The sequence below is a fragment of the Manis pentadactyla genome, chromosome 13, assembly GCF_030020395.1.
Source record: "Manis pentadactyla isolate mManPen7 chromosome 13, mManPen7.hap1, whole genome shotgun sequence".
NCBI lineage: Eukaryota > Metazoa > Chordata > Mammalia > Pholidota > Manidae > Manis > Manis pentadactyla.
Genome location: NC_080031.1, coordinates 68,409,198 through 68,425,713, shown reverse-complemented (window position 1 = coordinate 68,425,713; position 16,516 = coordinate 68,409,198). Strand labels below are relative to the sequence as shown.

Here is a 16,516-nt window from a genome sequence, read left to right as displayed (position 1 = left end):
GGCAGGAACACGCTTCAAACATCCTTAGATATGTCCTAGATCTTGCAGTTTAAAAGACCAGACCCTGAAAGTTCTCTGAGGCTAGTTTCAGAGAGATGTGGCTAAATTTTCCTTATTTCTAATGTTATTCTTTTCACAAATTGTCTGGACAATCTGTTTTTTGTTCCCAGGAAGGAACAGAAAAAAATAAGCGGTAATGCTCCCTCCACTAATATACATATACCCCCCTCCAATTCTGTCTCCCCCAACAGTTTATACAATTTTATTTTTGAAAATACACACACGTCTTTAAGAGCATTTCTCTATAGGAAAGACAGTGTTAAATAAAAAGCTAAACATCTGCCTTTTGAGGAAAAAAAATGACACCTGAACAATTCTACCGTATTCCTAGGTCACAGACTTGCTCAATCTGTTAAATATGGTGCTACTGACTGCACCGGGAAACTGATTAAGACATGCACTTTAAGTGATCTGCGCCAAGGTGGCCTCAATGACCGCAAATGAGTGTGTGTTTGACAAAGATCAGTTAAAACGGTTTTTAAAGGGATCAGCCCCTTTTTAACAGTTGATTGTCAAGAAAAAAAATACACACACACACACACACACACACACACACACACACACACACAGACATTGCTTACCTTTAATCCTTTATCATTTTTTTAATTAGGCCAGCAAATCAAAATGCCTTTCCCACGCCACTCGGCAAACAAGCCTGTGCCTCATTTTACTTAAACACCAAATGATCAAGAAGGAAGAAACCAAATAACACATCTCAGCCCGAATGATCACTCGATAACATTATTCCACCTCCCCACCCCCATTTTGGCAAGCGGAGCAGGAGTCCTTTTCTCCTTAAAAAAAAAAGAAAGTGTCACTGTACAGCTGGAAGATGTTTCACATTCACAACAGAAGCACCAAAGGGTTTTTTTCCCCCTCTTAACAAGCATCGAGAGTAATCGTTTTTCTGAAAAAAAAAAAAAAGAGAGAGAGAGAGAGAGACAGAGCTTAGAGAAAAAAGTTTTCCCAACTTCTCATTCCGCCTTCGGTTCCAGACTTCAGAGTCAGCGTGATCAGTAAGTAAGGATCCCAGGTAGCGAGCCTACAGGGCGTCCGCTAGTAACAGGACAGAGTGTGCGAACATCGGGGTAAATTAGTGAAAGGGAAGGGAGAAGAAGAAGAAACGACTGAAAATCTGGGCTGGATTCCGCCTGTGCGTCGGGAAGTGGCATTTTTCCGCCCGTCCTGACAGATTTGATTCCTTGAACTAACTTAAGAGGGAAGGAGGGGTGAGGAGGACGAGGAAGACAGGGTGGGATGAGAAGCCGGGCGGGAGGGGCAACGGGAAGGTGCGGAGGGGGAGGGACACTGAAGATTCGGTGACCGACCAGCCGGTTGCAACGGCCGCCGGTTGGGGCGGGGGGCGTTGTGGTTGGGGGTGGGGGTGGGGGAAATAACGGCGTTTACATTTGGTCCCGTCTTCGAAACCTAAAGGATGTGATGTTTTCCTGTTTCATGTTGTTTTAAGAAAAAGGAACCGAGTTCTTAGTATAGTCCCCGAGTGGGGAGGGGGGAGGGGAGGGATCCGCTGTCGCTCAAGCCAATCAGTCATGTGGTAATTCGATAATTAGAGTCAGAAAAATATTTTTTTTTTTTAAGGCGACCTTTTTCGGGGCAGTTTTCCCCATTGATAGTCGCAGCAAACGGTGCGTCGCCCTTGTATTTATTTTTCTCTCCTCCTCCGCTCTCGCCCACCCCTGTGTTTAGTCAGATGGCCCCGGAGTTTGGCTTAGTATTTTTAATTAGCTGGCGTTTGGAAGCTAAAAGCAGTAATGAATTGTTGGTGGATTGGAAGTGGAGAGTCGCTTTGCTGGAAACGTCGGGGCTGGGAGAGGGGGATGGGCGAGTTAGCAACAGCCCATCTAAAAGGAGCGATTTTGTTACAGTGCAAGCCTTTCACATCACGTGAGGATCAAGGGCTCAATTGGCTGTCGTGAGAACAAAAATGGTGACAAGCGTATCAAGAAAATACTGATCTGGTCTTTAAAAAAAAAGCTAAGGGTCTCTCCCCTCCCCCTGCACACTCTTCCCCCCACCCGCCGCCGCCTCCTCCCCCCCGCAAGTGGGCGCAGCTACAAGTTATGAATGTGAAACATTTCTCGCAGATCTAGGCTCTCGGAAGTTCAGAAAGAGTGAAATGTAATGAGCGCAAGAGCAAAGCAGATGTTTTAAAGAAACACCTTATAAACCTTTCCTCAACTTATCTCCAATTTGTCGGCTCTCTCAAGGGGCCAGGGATGGGGACACCTAGGCGAGGGGGGAGGGCACCTCCAAGCTACTTGGGTTTTAGGGAGCCCCTCATGTCTTAAACAAAGAAAAACATTTTGCTAGCTCCCAAGCCAGGTCCTGTAATAAACACACCATTGTTACTATTTGTGGGCTGGTTTGGGTGGGGTGGGGCTTTTTTTTTTCCTCTCTTAATGGTGTTTTTAATGGTCGCTTTTTTAAGGCTGTGGAAAATAGTAATTATAACCATTACATGTAATGGGAGACTATTCCCTTGCTTAATATTAAATTATTGGGTACTAGGAGGTGACAGGAGACAGAAATCGGCTTGTTCTACCCTTGCCCCCATTTTCCTGGCTCGGTTTGGAAGAGGGTCTTGCCCAGCTAGGATAGGAGGAGGGCGTGAGGTGAGCTAGAGAATGGACACTGTAGATCAGTATATGTAACTGTGTCACTTTTATTTTCCTTGGGTTAGAGCCCAAAAGGTAATTCACTCTAAGTTACCCCGAGTGCCCCGTCAAGCTTAATTTGTGTGAAGAAGTTACAAATGCTTCACCCTCCGCTGAATAAAATTCACCCTTCTCGGGTTGTTGTTCTCAATGCAAAAGCCAAACCCTGTAAACTAGTTCCTCATTTCAATGCATAAAACTCGCACATTCCCCTGCATGAAGTCCCCGCTAAGTGCTATATAGAGACACACCACGCAACCGTACTTACGGTCTGTATTGGATCGAGTTGACCTTTTCCTTCTAACTGCATTGAATGTGTTTGGTTGCAGCCGCTTTATTTTGGAAATTATAATCTCTTCAACAAATTTATTATTAAAGAAGATGGACCATCAAATGTCACAGACCGTCCTGTGTTTTTTTTTTAATAAAAGCAAAAACTAAAATAAAAAAAAGAAAACAAAAATCTCCGTGGTGCACACACACAGCTTGTTCTGCAACACTGAAATCAGGACTGAAACCCAACACACACACACACAGGGGGAGTGGAGCAAAAGGAGCTCTCAGCCTCTATACCTGAAAGGGACTTTTCTTTGTTCCCATTGCCCTTTAGCATTGGACCAATCAGAGAGCAGCTTTTATGAAACTGGGCTCTTTCATTGGTTAGCTGCTTTCTCTTGGCTCTTGTAGGGGGTTGAGATACACACACGTATAAAGCACACACTGAGAGCGGGTGGGGGTGCGGTGGGGGGTGGTTGTGGAGACAAAGCGTTTTATTTTCCACCCAGATGGGGGTTGAGGAACCTCCTGCAGTAAGAAGGAGGAAAAAAAGATGGTGCGCCCGTTTCAATTACTACATCATTCACATAAAACACTTATTTATTAAAACAAATCTCAAACAGGCTGCGAGGAGAGGATGTCGGTAAATACAAGTTTGATTGTGTTATCTTGGGGGAAATAATGTATGTGATCGCTCGGTGGCAGAGGGAAGCCAAATGAGCCACTAGCGCGTAGTGAGGAGAAAAGGGAGGCTGGCGGGGTGGAAATGACTGCGAGCGTTTTGCTGGCTTCCCTTCCTTGTTGCAAGGACTCGGCAGCGCCAACTCCCAAGACTGATTTTCTGTATTGCAGCTTCTGGCTTTCAGCCCTCCCCCACCACTTTGCCCTTTTTCCAAAAATAATTTTTTCCCTTCCCCGTGTCTCTCTTTTTACTTGCTGATTAAATAAGAAAAATCGATCTGGGAGTAAATGCGGTGGTGGAGAAACAAAGTAACCCTTTTGTTTCCAGTCTTCTGGTCTACAAGCACTGAAGTGTGAACGCTGGCAACCATGTAACCAACACGACATGAACGGTTCTTCCCGGGAATGAGTAACAAATCTTTTCCACCTGGTCCTACGCGGCTCCAGAAAGATAAAAAACAAAATAAGGTTCCAGCCAACCATATTAACACCTCGAGCCAGCCTCATTTTTTTTAATCCATTTGTGGAGATTAAAATACACCAGGAAGATTAATCCGTTAAACAGTCCCAGTCAGCAGTTTTAAACCGAGGAATTGTCAGAGTTCCCCCTTCTACAAAATCTTTACCATGATCTTGGGGAGAGCGGAGTGTCAAAGTCCTCTGACAGTTCGGCCGCTCAATCCCCCAAGAATACAGAAGTATTTCAGAATTTATTGTAGGACAAATGCCAAACACCAAGTTAATGGGACTCTGAGTTCGCGGGCTATGAGAGCTTAATATGAAACAAGTTCAGTATTGTACTGTAACTGCTAATATACTTAGGTTAATATATTTATACATATTAAATCTTTAGAGCATTTTTATTTTTAATTTTTCATTATTAGTTTACATTATTTTTAGGAGCGATTATATGGAAATTTTTAAGTCAAAGGGGGCTCTGAATTTAATTGAAAGCATCATGATCCCAACTTTTAAAGATCCAGCAGTAGTGGGATTGTAATTTGCACATGGCAATTGCAATTTAAGAATGTGTCTTAATTGAGTCAAATGGACATATAAAATAAATTAGTGCTAGCAGAAGATAGTTTATGATGTCAATATTCAGTGATGACTTTGTAGATCAATAAAAATATGTCATAAGTTTTAAGTCATGTCTACTGACTCATGTTTGAGCTTTCAATATATTCACTTCATAAAAAAAAATTGCCAATTAGTTGTTTCACTACCCAAGAGGAAGTAGATTTGATGCTGCAAATAGTAATAAGCAGCCATTTCCACCCTTTCCTGGGTATAAAAACTAGAGAATGCAATCTATCATAGTCCTTAGATCTCCCTAAATAGATCTGCATTCAAGGCAAAGCTCTATATTAACAATTAAAACAGGACAAATAAGATACCTGGCATCCACTTATCCTCCATTTTAGCTTTGATATTTGTGCTTTTTGAATACACAGATTTTACAATTTTTACGTGTCTCCCACAGATAATAACACAGTACCATATGATTTTTAACTTTTCCTCTTTTAGAAGAGTGGTTCTTCAAAGGTCCAGATCACTCTAGAGTACTTTCTGTGTCACTGTAGCATCACTTACATTTCAGCCTTTGGACACCCAAGGCTGCCCCCATACGTTGTGTCAGTTTGGAAAAATCAACGGTTAGCTCTTAAAATGACTGGGCTTCAAAAAACATACAAAACAAGACCTGTAAAGTTGGAAGAGGATAGAAGCACTCCTCCAACACATTGCCTTGGTTAAAAGCAAATCACAAGGTCTGTAGAATAGATATAGATTAACCAAAACCAAAGTTTAGGCTTCATAATACTCAGATCATCTGAACACTAACTTCAGGACCTAACTCTAAATCTCAGGCCTTTTTGATAACCCCCACTGGTTAAAGACAAAGGTTTATGCCAAACTCCATCACAAATTTACCCCAAATCATTTCGATGTATGAAAGCATTTTCCCTCCATTTCCACAGCTCCATACTCCATGTACATCCTACCTCCACCCCCTCCTCACCCATGCCATCCCTAAACCCCCACCCCACCCCCATCTGCCCTCCTACTTCTTCCAGGAGGCAAAATAAGCCAGAGTTGTTAGGCTGGCTTTGCATTTGTTTGTTTTGTTTTGTTTGACAAAGGACCCAAACAAGAGACATCAGAGGGCTATCAGCTAATTGATGACTGAAACTAAGATAATTAACTACCAGCTTCGAAAGTCAGGGCTACAAAATTAAGAAGTTCTGTTATTTTAGAGAAGAAATTTTATCTTTCTCTCTTATCAAGGGAACAGGGAAAACGTGAAACTCCCTCCTAATATCCACATGCATATATTTGACAATACTAATGCTATTGTGTAATATGTGCACTTTGTAATTTTACATCCCAGGGCTTATCTACTCAGAGATGTGGTAGAGGGGGAAAGAGGGGAAAGGTCTGGAAATAAGTTTAGGGAAAATAAGAGAGGTGGGATGAGCATTAGGATGGTGTAAAGGGAATCAGTGAAGCCGTGTCCTCCCATCTCCAACCACCATCCCAACCAGCTCTGGCCCTGCACAGACTGTCTTGATTACAAGGAGATCGGAAGGTCCTAGCACAAGGTTTTTCCTCCTTTCTAAAAAGAGCAGAAGAGCTCAATGCTGCAGGTTTCAGGAGGTAACACAGGGTTGGTATTTCTTTGGTGCCTATTTCCTCTGATTTGTGGAATATTATTAAGGATCAGAAATAATGTGTTTCTGTTTATTTGGAAGGGCCTCTATAACTGGGCTTAGCTTTTCTAAATCTATGCCAACATAGACACTCGACATTTACTCAAGACTAAGGGTTAAAGTGGAAAGCAAAGTTATAAAAAATAAAAACCTACCTGGAAATAGGCGTAATTTATGGGAAAGGGAACTTCAGTTAGACATAATGAGAAACTTTCTGGCTGCCCAAGAAGACTGTTGAAAAAAGATGTTTATCTGGCTGGGGTTGTTTATGAACAGCCCTACCTCGAGGCAGTGGGCAGGTGACCTGGTTTTGAGGGAATGTAGAGTTGGTGATTTACTAAACACTCACACAAACACTCGAAGATCTTCACTCTTCCTACCTATGGATAACATCCTAACTTCTTATCTATGAAAGGTCTTTTAGAGCAAACTCTGCCTTTTCACACACACTTAACTAAAGCCAATTCAAATTTCTGTGGAGTATTTTTTAACAATATCCATTTCCAGACAACTGTTAGCAAAATGGTCTTGGTCAAACATCTGACATTTGTATAATATCCTGAACTACCACTGGACCAAAATAAAATGCCAAGAAGCGGGTGTCCACTGGAGAGAGAGGCCCCTGCACGTGGAGACGTTTCAGGTCCTTCTTGGGGAGTTTCAGGAAGGACAGGCACCGATGGTGTTCCCCCTGCCATAGGAGATTTTTGGACACCTGATACACATTTTGTGAATGTGGACATTTACACACAGTTTATAACACAGCTGTGTTAACTTTCCAGGTGATTTCTATGCCCTATTAGCTCACCTTCCATTATGACAAAGGGATCCTATAATCGAGGGAAGGAGAATAATGATGTCTTCACCAATCTTTGTAACTCAGTTTTGCTTAAACAAGTTGCAATGATATAAAGCACATTTCCCATGCTTCGATTTAAGACTACAATGAATTGCTTAATGGTAAAGAAATATAAAGAGGGAGGTTTCTCCCCCTTTGTGTATAGGTACTTCCCAATTCCTTGTCCTGACACTCCACCTTAAAATCATCAAAAAGAAAATGCACCAATTTGTGTCCTTTTTATGCTCTCTCTGCCACTCTAGAGAACCTAGCAAAACCTAGCAAAACCCTTGCAGAACAGCACATTCTTCTAAAGGAAAACATTTGTATACTGCTCACATTGAGAGAACTGCAATGTAGGTCAGTGTTAAGTGTCTGAAATTTTACCTCCACTTGGCCCAGGCCCCTGTGGTGTGGTGAGCTGCTACTATATCTGAAAGTGTGCCCAAGCGAGGTCTATGGATCGGTTAGCAAAGTCAGGCAATTTACATCATATGTAATGAAACCATTTCTGCAAAAGGATTTTTCTTTTATGCCAATGGAGACTGGGTGCATAAAGAAGATCAAAACACAAACTACATTTTTTTACAACTACTTATTGGAGATTGCTGTTGCTGGTTTTATTACAATATGTATTTTACAGATTTAGGTAATAGCCCTGATTTTTCAAATCGACCTCTGTTTAGACACGTTTCACTTTGGGCTGTTTCTTGTCTGCAAAATTACAGTCATTTGCACGTTATTACAGTGAGTAGGAGACAGATTGTATTTAGCATTGGGTGGGGGAAGGGTTATTATGGGAAGTGATCTGCTACGGTCAGCACATAATTTCAGCCTGAAGAAAATTGCTTCTGAATGGCTGGTCTGTTAGCTAGCCAAGGAATGGTCACTGGGAGAGAGTGAAAAATACTTCTGCTTAATCTGCTCTATGGAATTAGTCTTATTTCCAGAAAGATGGTCCGTGAAAAGAATGGCTGTAAAACTAAATTTCAAAACTTGCAGGTGAAACGTTGGCACTGCTCTCTTTGAATTGAAGACAACTACAACAAAATATACTACTACAGAGCTGCAGAGGGCCAAAGGCAGCAGGATACAGCCCCTATTATGCTCTATTCCATCTTTCTTCCTTGCCCGCCTTTCTCGAAAAAATCTCCATGACTTCATGGCAGTGGGGTTTTATATATGCGTAAAAATGTATGAGAGTAATACCAGCTGCGTCAGTACATGTATCTCTAGCCTTCATACACATATGACTGTAAGAAAAAAATTTCCTAATATAGCTTCTTTTGGGAGAGTGGCAGAATCCCCTTAATTGTGGAAGTATTTAATATATTTTTGTTGCTAGGATTTAAGGATTTTTCCTCACTGCAAACTACATTCTATTTGTGCATATTTCAGAGAGCTGACAGATTAATGAAGAAAAGATGCTTATCAGAAAGGGTAACCCCTAATTTGTAATTTAAATCCTTATAAATCTCCTAAGAAGTCTTAACATATTTGGTTAGGAAAAAAATCAGGAGACGAAAGTTTATTTTAAAGAAAAATAAGAGTACCATTATACTCAGCTCCTTTGGCTGCTGAATATCACTTTTGTTGTGAACAACTGTGCCTCTTTTGTTTTCAAAACAAGCTTTCCTAAAGGATGAATCACTACAATAATTTGTAGAATATGCAATAAACAACAGAAAGCCACAAAGTTGTTTTGCTATTTTCTCAAAAGAGCATTTCCTCCCTATCCATGGCTCTGCTCAGCTGAGCCTCCAGCCCACCAGCCAATCATCATTATGGAAATGTGGTTCTCAGCCTCCTGATTGGCTGACTCCTGGGCCACTATGTTAAGGTTTCTAAAGCTCAATGTACAGGGCTCTTCAGCCTGCTCTGTGGACCTCTTCCTCCAAAAATACTTTAATCCCCTCATCTTTTCTTTTTCTCTACCTTCCTTCTGTCTTTTCTGTCATTTCTTTCCTTCTATCTTCTTTTCTTTCTTTTTTTTTTTTTTTTTTTGGAAAGACTCTTAAAATCATTCTGGGAAGCACATTGTATTTTTTGTAATACCTTTAGAACATAATGATCACATAGGGGGAGCTGCTAAGAATAAAATTTAAGGTAGGAGGACATTTCTTCCAAACATATTGTAATGTTTCCTGTTTTTTTGGGTTCTCATGTTATTCCTTGCATTTTGGAAGAATCCCACCAAAGTTAAATGAACAAATTGTTCTAGCATAGGCTTCAATTTTTATATTCTAAACATTATCTGCCCTCACTAGATTTTTTTTCCTCTGAGATTTTTAAAATGTAAAACATTAAATGAAAACACTCTTTAAAATTTAATACTGAAAAGTACTCATGTCAGACCATTTCTAAGAGCAAAGGAAACTATATGTTTTTCTTCATAATTAAGATGTTGCATCGTATGTATAACTTTTTTAAGTGTTTTAATAATTTCCATTGTTATCCCCAAAGACCCACAAATGTCTTAAGGATACACAATTCTTTCAAACTTAAAAGACATTTATAATTCAAGAACATCAGTAATAATGGGAAATATATGTGTGATTTACCACGTTCCAAAAACTTCTTAATTCTTCATATGTATTAATTCATTTAATCTTCGTAGCAGCCCCATGAGACCAGTACTTTTATCATTAGATGAGAAACTGAGACACAGACAAAATAAGTAACCTTTTCAAGTAGCACAGCAAATCTTGGTGGAGCCAAGAGTTCATGTAGGAAGTTCAGCCTGAGCCTGGAGGCTTAAACATTGTACTAAACGGCCACCAAAACATGGCTCCAAACAGTTCCACCCATTTCATTGAGTATCGAAATAATAGCAGGTGACTGATGACTTTTCCTGAAAGAATAATGAATTTGACTGCTTTTCAATCAAAGAAAAGCCATGGTCATTTTTCCACCAGAGATCACTACTCTGCCAAGCAGATGATATGGCATTAGGACTCAGAGTTTAAAAAAAAAAAGTTTCTTTTTATTATTCAATTGAAAATTTCAACCATTAAAAAAATATTGCCATAAGAGGTGGCAGAATGAAGTTTAAAATGACATCAGACTGGTTATTATTGAGACTGGCGGTACACATTGGGACAATATTATTCTTTATGCAACACACACATACATATATTTGGAAATTTCTGTATTAAAAATTGAAAGAAAAAAAGCTACTATGTTTTAGAGAGGGAACAAGCTATTCAGAAACACAATTTATCCGTAGGCTTTGCAACATTTTTGGCATTAATCCAATAGCGTAAAATTGTCTTAAATGACATTGGTATGTATACAAACAAGCAACAGATTTTCCTTGCTTCCTATCTACTGTTTGTTTACTCAGTCTTTGTTTTAGGTCTAAGTCACTTGCGAGGCCATATATGGTGAAAATCTGTAATTTCTATTTCTATTTTCAATGTGCACTTAGAAGGGTCAATTAAACACTTTATAGCTTTCTTATATAAACTACCTTTCAATCAAGGAGGAAAAAAAATCAATCCTGTACAGAAATATATTCAATAGAAATTAAGGAATGAAGATACAGTATTTCATTGCAGGTATATTACACATTGGAAGAAAGAAAAATTATTTGGTAATTGAGATTTCTTCAGTGCATGTTCTCTGTGTTATTCAAGAAATAGTTGTAGAAATTTAACCAATATTCAGACACAGAATTCAATTCTTTAAACAAAATAGCAACACACACAGTGAAAGATACTATATAGGCAACAGTGAACAGAATTAGACTAAATGAAGAGAAAAATGTCTAATCTTTTCACAAAGAAGGCTATGGCATTGAGATTAAAAAGAGCATTAAAGATGAAATAATGGTTAACAGTTACTATTCTTAACAAATAGGATATAATTTTGTGAAATAATGAGATTATAACACAAGGAGTCACTGATAAAACTGTTATAGCAGAAAAAGATAAATCATTAAATATAATGAGATTTAACTATCACTGTGAGAGAAATGATATGTAATTAGAAAAAGGAGTAGAATATAAAAAGAAAGCAATGCTTCTATCCCTGGCTCCATGTTACTCAAAGTCTAGTGATAGAAGAGCAAAGTATTTCTGAGTCAATTAATAAATTATGGGCACAATTATCATTAATTATAACAGGAGTCCTCTCAGATCCAAACTCATGTCCTAACAACTTTTCATTTCATTTAACAAACACCTGTATGGCCCTTACTCTGTGAAAGGCACTATGCTAAGCATTTTACAAACATTAACTCCTGTGATTAAGCTTGACATATTCATTCAACAAATCTCTATGGTGTTATACTCATTCTCAGAAGATAGGAAAAGGAATAAGACACCATCTCTGCTCTAGAGATGCTTCAAATTTCATAGTTGGGATAAGATACTTGCCAAACTCCAAAAAGGATTTGATTTATGATAATAAGCACAAAAAGTATTACTTTGGAGGAGAAGAAAAGCTAACTTTACCTAATGGTTCAGGGAAGTAGGTTAAATTGTTGTACCCTATTAGGATGGAGATGGAAAGGGCAAAGCCATGCCCAGCAGAGGAAACACAATGAACACAGGTGTACAGGCAAAAAATAAATAGGACAGCAGTGTTAGTCGCCCAGAGGTGTTTTGGTGCAAACAATGGAAGCTGACATCCAGCTCATGCTCTGCTCACAAGCTGTGTGCCCTGGCTCTGTGCTGTGTCAGCCTAAGAAAGGGCAGCCTTTTATACTGTATAAAAGGTACTCTCAGCCAGACTGGATAGGAGGACTGCCTTTATCCCCTATGAAGAGGAGTTTGAGTTTATCACAAGGCAATGAATGGCAATGGCCTAGCTCTAGCACAACTACAGAAAACTCTCGAATGTCTTTTAAGTTAATTTACAATCTTTTATTCACACACACACACACATATATATATATACCTATTTATATATATATATAAAATCAGAAGAAGTCCAGGAGGTAGTAAATGAATTATATCATCCATGCTTGGCTGCATTCTTAGAAATCATAATGTTCAAAAATATTTGTTATATTAATAAACTTCTCTATTCGAGAAAAGTGGAACAGGTTCCCCCAAAATGTAGGGGTCAGTCATGGCTAATGAACAGTTCAAGGTATATTGAAATAATATTCAAGCCAAGAATATATACTCAGTGAACAAATGGTAACAGTAACAGGTAATGAGCCAACCCTGAACTTAGAAACCCTCCATTTTGAAAAAAAAAACTCTACAAGAATTTTTAGAAAGCCAAATTAAATAAACTAACTGGAGCAGGGAGAGGTCTTTAAGAATGAAAACCTGTTGAAAGATAGGTCTTTATGAATGAAAACATGTTGATTGAAACAAAAGTCAATGTCAACAAACAGAACATAGGCTTCAAAATGGAATCCCTGAGGAACGCCAACATTTAAGTTTGGAGCAGAAAATATAACTGCTTGAAAGATGAATGAGTGAGCAGACAGATAAAGCAGAACAGAACAAAACAAACAACCCACTGGGTAAGGGATATCTCTGAGAAGGAGAGAGTGATCAACAATTCCAAATGCATCGGGGAAGTCAAGAAAGTTTAAGACTGAAGAGCCTCCATTGTCTTTTATTTGGAGGAAGGACTTAATGATCTTAGAAGGAGCATTGGGAGTAATATGGCAGCAAAAAGCAAAGGGTTTGGGACTGAAATAAAGCAGAGCAAATGAAGAGCTCAAATGAAGCCTACTCTTGTTACAAACTTGTTGAAATGGGATAGAGTCTGGCAGTAGACTTTTGTTGTTGTTTTGTATTTTTGTAATACGAAACAGCCTTTAACATACTTTTCGATAGAAAAGAGCCAGTAGAAAGAGTCGCTGAAGTTTTAGAGGTTAGCTGATGAACAAAGGTCCTAGCTGAGAAAGCAGGGAAGGACAAGGACACCAGTCAGCAGCAGCCCTTCAGTGAGACCATTCAGGCAGGAACAAGCATCTCCAGCCACCAAGAAGAATCTGCAGCATGAGAAATCCAGGATGGAGGCACTAAGTGGAGCCCCAGGGCGATGCTCCAACAGGGTGCCACCCTTCATGCTGCAGTTGCCCAAGGTCATTGGTGGAACCCTGAACAGTCTCATGGGCAATAGAAGTGAAATAGCTAATATGAATAGAGACTGAGATAATTAGAATTTCTCGTTTGGACACCTAAAGCCCTTAATAATTCAATATATCCAGTAACTTTCTGGGAAGCTGATGAGTTAAGGGGAAAGCAAGTTAACTTGGGATATTAGAACAGATTATCTAGTCAAAGTATAAAAAATTTAGTGAGTGTGTTGTTCTAAATTAGTGCCTCCATTTCTTTGTGGGGTTTAGACAATAGAAACAAGAAGGAACTTCAGCGCTTTTTCCATACATTCTAACTTTACATCCCCCTGGGTCCTATTTGTCTAAGGTAAAGACCTATGTATTTACCTATATATATTTAAACCAAAGTGAATATCATTGATCCACATTTGAGGTACTTGTGTCAATGCAAAGAATAGCTGCTTACATTCAAATCTCACTAGTTTATTTTATATCATTATTTTATTTGTTCATTTAAATATCATTTATTAAACACCAACTAAATTCCAGATGCTGTGCTAGACTTCTTACACAAAAAAAGGAACCTTACTGGCTGGTTCTTAAAAAGGACCCATCTTAAAACATTTGATTTTCAAATATGTTTTCTAAAGTTGGATGGTCACTTAGGGATGAACATAATTGTACTAAATCATTAACCTTTGCACTCCAGAAACAAGAAACTTAAGTGCTGGATTCCCTGACTCCCTTAGCTGAGGCATAGATCAGTGTCAGACAGTAAGGCCCAGGATGTCCCGTTCCATGACCCAGGTTGTCCAAACCTCAGGTAACCCCAGATTACAAACAAAACTTCCAAGATGAGACTGTTTGAAGAAGAAAACAAAAATAATCTTCAACCTCAGCAGCCATCTCAAAAATTTATTTCAATTCAGTAGAATAAATTGTAAGAAAGGGCAAAGTTCCTAGGCTGATAAATATCATTCTGCTGCAAATAGAATCAAATTATCACATAAATATTTCTAAAATCTTTCCCAAAACATTCAAAGATATTCTTATGGAAAAAATAATTGGGAGTGCTATATTATTCTCAAGAGGAATCAGAAAAGATTTATGGAAGTCATGAAATACTGGAGCTCTGGAAAAAATATTATACAAAGAAAAAAATGTAATCTCTGATAAATAGTATTAAAACTATTAAATGAATTAGCAGTGGAAGAACAGGTTACCTAGCATTTTCAGATCTTTAAATACATTTTCTCCATTTGAAAAGTTTGTCATATAATTAGTGTCTGATTTAGAAAGAAAACTCAATTGCAGTATAATTTATATACCTTAAGATATATTCACTTTAAATGTATAATTCAATGAATTTTAGTATACTTATATAGAATTTTGCAACTATCATCACATCTAATTTTAGAATATTCCTCTTACCCTGAAAAGAACCCCTGTGCCTATTTACAGTCACTAATGGAGCTCTTAATAATAATTTCAGAAAAACATGTAATGCTTTGGTACTCTACAAAATGGTATTCACATAATAGTTATGGTTGGAAAAAAATGAGTTTAATATTTAAATGTATGACCATTACCATCTAAAATATTCTCCTTTTGAAAACATCTGGGTAATCCTTTACAGATCTTGACATCAGAACTTCAGGATATTGTAAAGTGAAATTCTGATGTATAGTTCATGATAATTATGAGTTGTCTTTTTTTTTAGCCACTCAGTTCTGAATTCATCCTTTTTACCTGCTTAATAAAAGTGGATCTGAGCCCTTTAAATACTTTTTGTTGTCAGCCTGCACTATGTTAAACATTGTTAGTATAGGGCCCTATACTATATGCTATAGTATAGAGAGACATGGCAGAAAGAAAGGGTTTTGCACCCTGGTCTAGGACATTCACTTGGCAGGCTTCTGCAGTATAACACTCTCTCTTGCACTGCACAGTGACAGCAGATTCCCTTAACCTGTATGGTAGCTAAACGCCTCTTTTGAGACACCTCCCTGTGCATAGCTTTCTCCAACACCATAGGGGGTGGATTTCCTACAACTCCTGAGGGGGGGATTTCCTTCAAGTTTGGCAGGAATGTCCTCACAATGAGTTCTTTGCCATCCAGTGAGTTAAGCCCTTGTGGACTCCAAAAGGTCTGGATCTCAGCTCTGGGTGGAAGGGAGAGAACTCTTCTTTGGGTGATTTATCTCAGTAACCATTGTATTGTTTGATATTATATATCTGTTATTCTTATATTCCTTTTAGTCCTCTTAATATCTTACTAGCCAGTCCCTCATGACTAACAATCCCGTTACACTTAAGAATTATTTCTATTAAACTGTCCTTGTTCAAATTCCTATTTGGTTTCACTCCCTGATTAGATGCAGACTGATATAAAAGTATACTGTGAACCCAGAAAAATCTGTTTATCAACAATTCCCTATTAAATGTTTACTTTAACATCTACTAACTGTAGACCAACAAATGTATCTAATATCTAGAAAGCTATGGCTCGATTTAGGAAGCGAATCTACACTAATTTTGAAAGGAAACAGAAAGAAACAAAACAAAACAAAACAAATCACAACACTGAGATACAGCAGACTGAACACGGAGCCAGAACTGAAGTGACCTGACCATCTTGGTAATTTCAGCCCCTGTTCTAATCATCTACAGTTATCTAACATGGAACCCTCAAACTTAGTAGCTTAAAATAGCAATCTATTTTATATATTTCATGATTTTGAGGGTCAGTAGTAAGGGCAGGCGCTGCTGGTGCACCCATCTATACCATGCGGTGTTAAAACAGAGGCCACTTGGTGGTACTTAGCTGAAGCCTGGGCTAGTCTAGCAGGCCCACCATAACTTCACATACATTTCTAGCACCTTCAAGAAGTGTCTTCAGGGCTGAGTTCCTCTGAGACTGTCAACTGCAATACCTACACATGGCCGTTCAAGCCTGGTAGCCTAGGGATAGTCGGACTGCCCTACAAGGCACCTCAGAGCTGCAGGAGTGAGTGTTCAGGAAACATGATAGCTGCTGTGCTTCTTGTGGTCCATCCTTGGAAGGCACAGAAATAACTTCTCTGACTGTCCTGGCATGTCTGGGTCTGAGGAGTTTCCTAAGAGACCACCATGCTGACAGCAGAACAGTCCTGGGAAATCCAGAACTTCTGGTCACCCTAGTACCATGGTGTATCTGTCACAGCCATCAGAGGCCCACCCAGATCCAAGGGGAGGGAACGTAGGTGCCACCCCA

At 39.0% G+C, this 16,516-nt stretch overlaps 1 protein-coding gene across 5 annotated transcripts in view; it reads right to left on the bottom strand.

Moving 5' to 3' along the window:
* ZNF608 (zinc finger protein 608) overlaps nucleotides 1-16,516 on the bottom strand; it is a 150,108-nt gene that overhangs the window by 102,257 nt on the left and 31,335 nt on the right. The window contains exon 1 of one of the 5 annotated variants that reach the window (XM_036903188.2): nucleotides 3,004-3,245. The exons of 1 other annotated variant lie outside the window; for it this stretch is intronic. Coding sequence is in view for 1 of the 4 variants with exons in the window: in XM_036903191.2 (XP_036759086.1) it covers nucleotides 3,004-3,045 (42 nt within the window). In the remaining 3 variants the exon portion in view is untranslated. Of the gene's footprint in view, nucleotides 1-641; nucleotides 1,278-3,003; nucleotides 3,246-16,516 lie in introns of those variants that run through there. 3 more of the 5 variants (XM_036903191.2, XM_036903189.2, XM_036903187.2) reach the window with 3 other exon arrangements.